Raw genomic sequence first — 8,580 nt, 5'->3', positions numbered from 1 at the left:
TTTTTTTTTTTTTTTTTTTGAAGAGTAATGAAAACCTATGCGTGTGACGTATTAAAATTTTTTTGTGTTAGATCCCACGTCGGTTGAGGGGGAAAACGAAACGTTCTTTATAAGGGTGTGGAAACCTCGACATAGCAGACGCATTTTAAAAACCTTGACGAAAATCCTAAAAGTGAAAGTTCAAGGAGGACAATATTTATTAGTTGTGTGCTTAGACCGTTACAAATGGTATCAGAGCTGGACATTGCGTGATATGTCATCGAGGAGGCTATTCCAGACACAAGATGACGGTGTGCCAGTGAGAACGTTAAGTCATGAAGGTGTAAATTTGGTGGGGTCCCATGTTAATCGGAGAAAGGAAGGAGTGGAGTGAATTGTTAGATGTGAATAGGTTGAGACTAAGATGATTAGGGGAAGTTATGATGACAGAGCCTAAAAGTAATTAATGAAACACAAAGAACATAATTAAGGGACCAAAATTTAGATCGAGAGAGAAAAAAAGAAAGAACAGAACAAGAACAAGAACGATCTCAAAGTTGAATTAAAAATGCTAATTTAGTTTATGATATCTGAAACGGAGAAGGCCTCTTCTTGAATTCTGCAAACCAACTGATACACAGCTCTAGCAATTTCATCCTCCGAAGAGAGCCCACAATCTTCCTCAACCTAAAGAAAAACAAAAACCCATCTTAAAATTGAATTAAAAAAAAAAAAAAAAAGGATGAAATGGGGAATAATAAGAAGAACACCAACCTTGAGACTGAATGAATAGAGCACAGTTTGGTGGGCAGTGGAGAGATTGAGATGAAGAACAGAGAGGCGCAAGGAATGCAAAGCAGAGACGATCTTAAGAAGCTGTTTAGGGAACTTTGTACACCTAATCTTGAGGTTTGCATGGGAGTCAGCCATGGAGACATGGACGTGGGCAATGGGGGAGTGAATCTGGTTGGAAGACATGGGGGGGGAGGAGGAGGAAGCAGCAGCAGCAGCAGAGGAGAGGTGAGGGCAGGTAAAGAAATGAGAGATTGGTGCATTTTGAGGGGGAAAACAGGGGTTTACATATGTTTGAGCGCTGGTAAGCAAATGTACTTGCTGCTCAAGCTGCTTCACAAAGTCGATGGCTCCGCCTATGATTGAGGCTTGGTCGCCCTGCCACCAGTAATCAAAACACAACCAACCATTAATTCTTCATTCTTTGTATCATTACATATCAAAACCCCCCATGGGTTTGTGCGCCTGCTCTTCCTGCCTATCATGTTTTTAGCCCACCGTTTCTTTCTTTCTTTCTTTCTTTCTTTCGTTCTTTCTTTCTTTCTTTTTTCCCTTTTGTGCCAAACCCTCTTTGCTATAATTGAAGTGAAACACACAAAAAAAGACACACCTTTTCTTTTTTAATTTCTTTCTTTATTGTCTACGGAAGCATCAAAGGCAGAGCAAAGTAAGGAAGAATAAGCCTACTAATCATGGAGCCACACCCTCGATACACACAATCATGTAATACCGCTCGTATGAAAGTCCCACGTCGACTAATTTAGAAAACGATCATGGATTTATAATCAAAAAATATTCTCTCTATTGATACGAGGCTTTTTAGAGAAGCCTAAAGCAAGGCTCTCGAGAGTCGTGTTCTTACTGAGAAAGAAGAGGGAGAGAGAGAGATGGGCCATTTTGTTTTTGCAAAGTGAAGAGACCTTTTTTTTTTAATTTTAAAATTTGATGAGTTTGTGGTAGTAATAAGAGGAGAGAGAAAGAGAAAAGGAGGAGAGAGAAAGAGAGGATGATACCCTTTGGAGGTAGGAGTGAGGCATCAATGATCGAAGAACAGAGAGATACTCATTCATTTGCTTTCTCCGGTTCCTCTCCACAGTAATATGAGTGATTCTTTGATTCTCTATTTCCTGTTTATTCTTTTGGGTTCTCCCTCCCCGCCGCCGCCTCGCCGGCCGCCCACTCCCTCCGCCGCCACCACCATTGAGTGTTTGGTTGGTGAGAAAGTAAAGATCATGGTGGTGTTCATCATGGGTGAAGGTGAAGGGAGCCGAAGAAGAGACCAAATTGAAGAGATCATTGTTGCTGTTGTCGTTGTTGCCAAATGGGTGCTGATGGAAAACAACAGCCTCAAGAGCCATGGCAGCAATGGGTGTGCGTTTTGGAATCAAAATGAAGGCTTTAAAGTTAGGGAATTGCTACCACACTTAGCCTACACGTGAAACCACAGCATTATTATTGTTCATCTTTTTTTTTTTTTTTCAATTACACAACAGATCTCACAATTAGATTTTATTCTTTTTTTTTTTTAATTTTTATTTTTAGGGTTTTCAAAATAATTGAATTTTCAATATATCATCATGCTTAATTAATTTAATATTTTGTCATTAGGGTCTAATTAAGTTAATTTGGTTAAATTATCCCATAAATTTATAAATAAATTACTTTATTTAGATGAGAATATTCTCTCACAAATCAATAGATGAGAAAGTTGATTTCTTTTTTGCTTTTTATCTTTTTTTAATTTTTTTTTTAATTTTTTTTTAAATATTGAGAATAAAGAGATAAAGACAATGCTACTTTTGTGTTCCTTCATATATATATCATGTGAATTTATGATGTATTCAATATGCAAACTACCCTATGTAAAAAGATACTTATGATTACTTTCGTTTATAAAAGATTTATAATATTTGTGTAATGTGACGTCACGTGTCTCATATTCAAAATTTAGGTTTGGTATCTCCGTACTCGGCACTTCTTACTTATTCCCACAGCCTAATACGTGTTTTTTCAATGTGTTTTGTCCTCATTCACATGTACCCAAGAAAAATTTTCAGGAGGTCATCCAAGCCATCGAAAATGGAAAGTGTATTTTGTTGGTATGGATAATAACTTTCAATTCTTTGAAATCTTTCTTAGCTATCCTATTCTCAAAATCATTGTCATTTGAATATGGTGTCGATTTGTTCATGTACTGCTCCTTTACTCAGGAGTCACGTATATTATATAATTGGTACACAGAAAACAGTGAAGGAAACCAGTGGAGTTTGCTTATTTTGTAAGTTTGATCAGTGAAGATATTTGAGTCTCTGATATGTTGATCTAATTTTCTGCACGTATAATAATTGGAACCGTTACTTAAAATAAAATTTTTGTAATTAAAAACAGGCTTGAGAGATCGACACATATCTGTTAAATATGTAACGTAAATAATAATAATAATAATTGAAAATGTTTTGATGTGATTGGAATATTTTTAAAAATGAATGTACATACAAAAACAAAAACAAAAAGAGACAAGGTTGTATAAAATAATTTGGGTAATCTTTTGGTCAAAGGGTTGAAGATATATGTACCAAATAAAAAACAAACAAACCATATTTTTCTTGATACAAATACAAAATCTAAAACCTAATAAACAAATACCTAGACCCAACTGGCAATTCATTGGGTGTGAACATGTTGACCACGACGTTGCTGTCTCCTTTCATGATTGAGTAAAGGAGGGTACATGAATGAACCGAGACTACATTCGAAAGTGAGTGGTCCTAAGGATATAATGGTTAAGAAAAACTTAAAAGAACTGAAACTTACTACTTGTGGCAACATAATTTACGCGTGTTTTGCTTGGAGTAGTTTTATGTCTTAAGATGTACGTTAGTGAGGACAAATCATGCGGAAAAGGTATGTACTAGCGGGTGGGGATAGTTTTCAAATCCTAATCCGAATTCTGGGCGTGCAACAATTGTTGGTTAGGGGAGATAATTTTCACTTTTAGAAGCGAGAAGTAAGTAATGTGACCATATCGTAAGTGATGTAGAAGAATGCCAAGATACATAGGTACCAAATTCAGATTTCAAAACCCGTTTTGGGCATGACACATTCCTTACCGGAGTGTGAAAACCTCTCCCTAATAAACACATTTTAAAATCGTGAGGCTAACGACATTACGTAACGAGCTAAAATAAACAATATTTACTATCAGTAGACTTGAGCGGTTACAATGAATATTAATTTGTATGTCGACATTTTGGAACTTTAATTAAAAACTTAATCAATTAGCATTTAAAAAAAAAGTAAAAATAGTATAGTTGATATGGTAAAAGGCATTAAAGAATTATGGTACTAACTCCCTTAAGCACGTTTATGTAACCAATTAGTCAAGCTTTCCGATCACTTTTCTTCAACTTGTAGTTGAAACTACTCTTTAAATTAACCTCAATTTCTTCTTCTAATTAATTTCTTTTGTTCTTCGTCTTCTATGACGTTTTTTGTGTGCATATATTATATCATTTAATTAATGTCACAAAATTATTACTCTTAATTCACAATCATGCAAAAATTATAAACCTTCTAATATAATTGAATAATGGAAAACAATTGAAGTGGTATATAATGTCTTAATTAAACTTACATTATGGTTGGTATACACGATCAAATGTTCGCTATGTTCACTATTTAAGAGAGTTTGGAGTGTTCGTATGTCCACTTTGGGCTTTTCTTTTTGGGTTTTATCTTAAGGTTTTTAAAACACTTGTAGTAGAGAGAGATTTTCACACCCTTATAAACAATATTTAGCTCCTCCATAGTTGACAAAAAAAATAGAGTTAAAACTCAATCCAATCCTATCCTAGTTTTAAGATGATTTTGAACGTTGACATATTTTTGTTACCGATGGCTGTGACTTATGAATGTCTGATATTTTAGTTATTAATGTAACATGCAGGTGAATAAGTAGGTTTTTTAAAAATAATTATTGAAAAAAAAGAAAGAAAAAAAAAACAGACAACCTAACTCAATCCAACCCGAAAATAGAGGGTTAGGTTGTGAACTTTATTAAGATTGATCGAGTCAAACGGAATGGACCCAAACTTTTAGGTTGGTCCAAAGGATTTTTCAACCAAACCGGTGTACAGTGTACTGTCTAAAAGGAATAATAATAAATATTTAAATGTATGAACGTACGTTTGACACTCTAATTTGACCTTAAAATTGTGTTTTCAAATGTGTTTACACGATAACCTTAAATATTGATTTGATTAAAATTCCAACTCCCATCACACTCAATAGAAGAAACCCTAAATAGGCGGTGCGTGCATGAACATCACAAAAATCACACATATTTTTCAAACCCTAATTAATCAATGACAAAATTTGAGTTCAAATGCATTGCATGGGCGAGCGGGCTGCCGTGCCATGCCGGGCGGTGGCCGAGGCAGCACCATCGACCAACCTAACTCCTTTGTTTGTTTGGGCAATGCAGGTAAGGTGTTTGAAGAAATGCCTCAAACAAGGTTGTCTCTTATCTTTTTTATTTTCCTTTCTTTCTTTTGTTTGTCTTCATTTGAGTCAACGTGCCAATAGAGAAATGCCCATTTCAAGGATTCTGATTTTGTTGTTCACAGAAGAGCTGAAGAAGCTCTCCCCCACCACTACCTTCCACCGGTCTACTCCATTAGGGTCTTCAACCCACTGTTTGGTCTATGGATGTATCACAGCTCACACTTCTCCAACAGACCATATATATTCATTCCTTCGACATTTTATTTATAATTTATAATTGCGACATCCCGAGGGGTACATGAATGAACCCAGATCACATCTTTGACGATAGAATGATTAAGAAAACCTTTAAAAGAATCGAAAATTACTAGGTACACCCACCTTTTCAATAGCTCAATCACCTTAAAACAATCCTATATATGGAACAACGCATGCTAGGATCCATGTTAATCTATGAGGATAGTCTTCGCTCTTAAAAGTGAGGAATGAATAACATGACTATGTCGTAAGAAAATGGTAGAGCCAAGAGCCCATGAACAGGAGACACATCTTCTAATTATTATTATTATTATTTGAAAAGAAAGCAGATGTATAGGGTGTGATTTGAAATTATATATTAATATATGTATAGGATCTATACATAGATATGAAGTGTTTTCATATTGATTTGAATAAATTGTATATGGAATTGAACAGGCTGTTATGCATGTGGGTGTAATTAATATTGAATGGTTTTGGTGAGTTTTAAAATTGTTCCAAAGTTTAAGGGTGTGGTGGATTGTATATAGTTTTTTCCATGCTATTCTTAGTTTCCTCTACATCAATTATTCATATATAATACCCTTTATTGGGAATTCAAGAACATGTGAGTATACCTCAATATCAACTCAAATCGTGATGAAAGGTAATCGTCATACCATATATTAACCTTTTTGACTCGAGCTATGAGGCTCTAGTTGGTAAATTCATATCACAAAATGAACTTTAATATCACTTCATATGTGACTAATTATGTAATAAACCCAAAAATAAAATTAGGAATTCATTTTATTGGAATCGTTCAAAGCCAGTCCAAGAATTCATTTTTTTTTACTATGCTCGAACTCTAATTTTCTTCTAATTTCAACTTTTGGAGAGCGTCTAAGATTAATATCACTGCTTTTAGCTAATTTAAAATTTTTAAGTGAAGTTTAAATTATTTAGATATAATCATGCTTAACTAGTTTAAATTATTAGGAGTATAGTTAAATTATTTTTATGCAAAATTAAGCTTAGCTAGTTTAAATTTTTGGGAATAAGTTCAAATTATTGTATGCAAAATTAGGTAACCCAATTCCCATAGTATAATTCTAATTTATGATTATTGGATTCTTAGGCAGAATTAAATTTTAGAGAGTAGCTTTAAGCTAACATCAAGGAGTCGTAGTAGTTTCGGCCTAGGCCTATCAAGTAAGTGACTTTACTATGGCTTGGTCAGAAACTTGTCTTAGGTATGACAACATGTGCCCAGTGGCCCTGTCACGTGTCGTTTATATTTTACATTATATGATGATGTGATGACGTTATATGATGATATGATGATATTATATAATGATGTGATGATATACATGATATGATGACATAAGATGTATGATGATGAGAGGACTTTCCAAATTAAAATGTTGTGCATGTATTAAATGCTATAATGCATTATGACTACGAGTTTTCTAAGACACAACCCTAGTTGATGTTAATGATAATAAACGTATGAAGGTCAATGTTTGCATGTTACCTATGGTAATGTGTGAATGATGTATGGGGTTTGTCATAAGAATGATTTAAAGATGAAAACTATATGGACCTCATGAATTATGTGTGTACATATACATCGGGTTATTTCTCCATTTATGATGGAACACGTACACGATAATGGTAATGATGATCATGCATTGCATGACATTCAGGGGTCTACTGACCTCCAGACATCGCTACAGACAACTTGGGTTAGAAGATACGTGACTCCTCTCGTGAAGCCCCTGAAGGAGAAGCATAATGGGGTCAAGCCTCTTGTCATCTCTGATTTTGATTGTTGTGGCCAACCAAGTGGATCAAGTGAACCTTGATCACGAAGATATGTCACAAAAGTTAAAGATTAGTGGCAAGGATTTACTAGGTTCTTAGAACGTTAAAGATAGTTTAAATCTTAAACTCACTTTTCCAATCACTCGGTACTAGCTCTGGAGGCTGATCTAAATCTCTGCGAGCAATGTGATCTTGACCACTGATCACCATGTTGAGCTGACAACGAAAGGAACTTAAAACTTAAAAGTGAGCACTATGGTCTTTTCCAATCTTAAAGGTATCTTACCAAGCTAACTTTTCCACATGTGTGGGCTTTAAATTTTCTAAAATTTGTCTGAAAGGTCCTCATTCAAGTTAAATCAAGGTTAAAATAAAAATTGTAGTGAAAAACCATCGAACGAAACTTAAAACGGGCAAAAAATTGTTCTCATGCATTGCTTGAGGTGGCCTACGCACGAGTGTGCAAGTGCATTTGAAGGAGTACTCTCGCCCGCATTGTGACACATGGGGGACACCGATTGGCTCCATTGACTTGACGACGTGTGTTGGAGTCTAGAGGCACATTATTTTTCTTCAAATTTCCTAGTGTTGACATGCGACTCCTCCTCTGCTCGGCACACATTCTCGTCTGATGCTGACACATGTTTTAATCTTTGCCAGATGCGTCTCTCCTAAATATATACGCAATGGGCCCATACAATTATTGAGTTTGACCCTATTAGGTTAGTGATGATATTACTCTCCTAACCACTAGTTCTCATTCACCTCACCATGTTGAGCTGACAACGAAAGCACTTTTAATTGTCAGTATTCAACCCTCTTGTAAACCAGTTTGGATTTGGTCATGCGTATTCTTCCTTCCAACACTTTCTCTCTAATGAAGTGGTAATGTATCTCCACAAGCTTTGTTCTAGTATGAAACCTCGAATTTTTTGTAGGCGAACCGCAGATTAGTTGTTGCAATGAAATGGTATTGAATAGACAATTTTCTGGTACAAATCCTTTGTTAAGAGTTTCGACCATGTAATTTCTTGAGTTGCTCCAACCGTTGCTTTGTACTCGACTTCTGTAGTTGAAAATGATATTATTAGTTTTCTATTGCTACACCAATAAAATGTTCCCGAACCAAGCTTGAACACATAACCAGGGATTGATCTTCGAGTCTCGTGATCTCCTATATAGTTAGCATCAGAGTATCCAACTAGCTTGTAGTGTTCACTTTTTTTTTTTTTTTTTTTTTTTTTT

At 35.2% G+C, this 8,580-nt stretch overlaps 1 protein-coding gene across 1 annotated transcript; it reads right to left on the bottom strand.

The window, feature by feature from the left end:
* Positions 1-407: 407 nt before the first annotated feature.
* On the bottom strand, positions 408-2,238 carry LOC111437135 (transcription factor bHLH94-like). Its single transcript, XM_023074988.1, has 3 exons — positions 1,785-2,238; positions 754-1,149; positions 408-666 (listed from the first exon to the last, which is right to left on the bottom strand). Exons 1-3 carry the CDS (start codon positions 2,127-2,129, stop codon positions 556-558), a joined length of 852 nt encoding a protein of 283 aa, XP_022930756.1. The 5' UTR covers positions 2,130-2,238; the 3' UTR covers positions 408-555.
* Positions 2,239-8,580: the final 6,342 nt, after the last annotated feature.

Source organism: Cucurbita moschata, unplaced genomic scaffold (assembly GCF_002738365.1).
Source record: "Cucurbita moschata cultivar Rifu unplaced genomic scaffold, Cmos_1.0 Cmo_Scf00003, whole genome shotgun sequence".
In the NCBI taxonomy this organism is placed as follows: Eukaryota; Viridiplantae; Streptophyta; class Magnoliopsida; order Cucurbitales; family Cucurbitaceae; genus Cucurbita; species Cucurbita moschata.
This window is presented reverse-complemented; position numbering and strand designations above follow the sequence as displayed.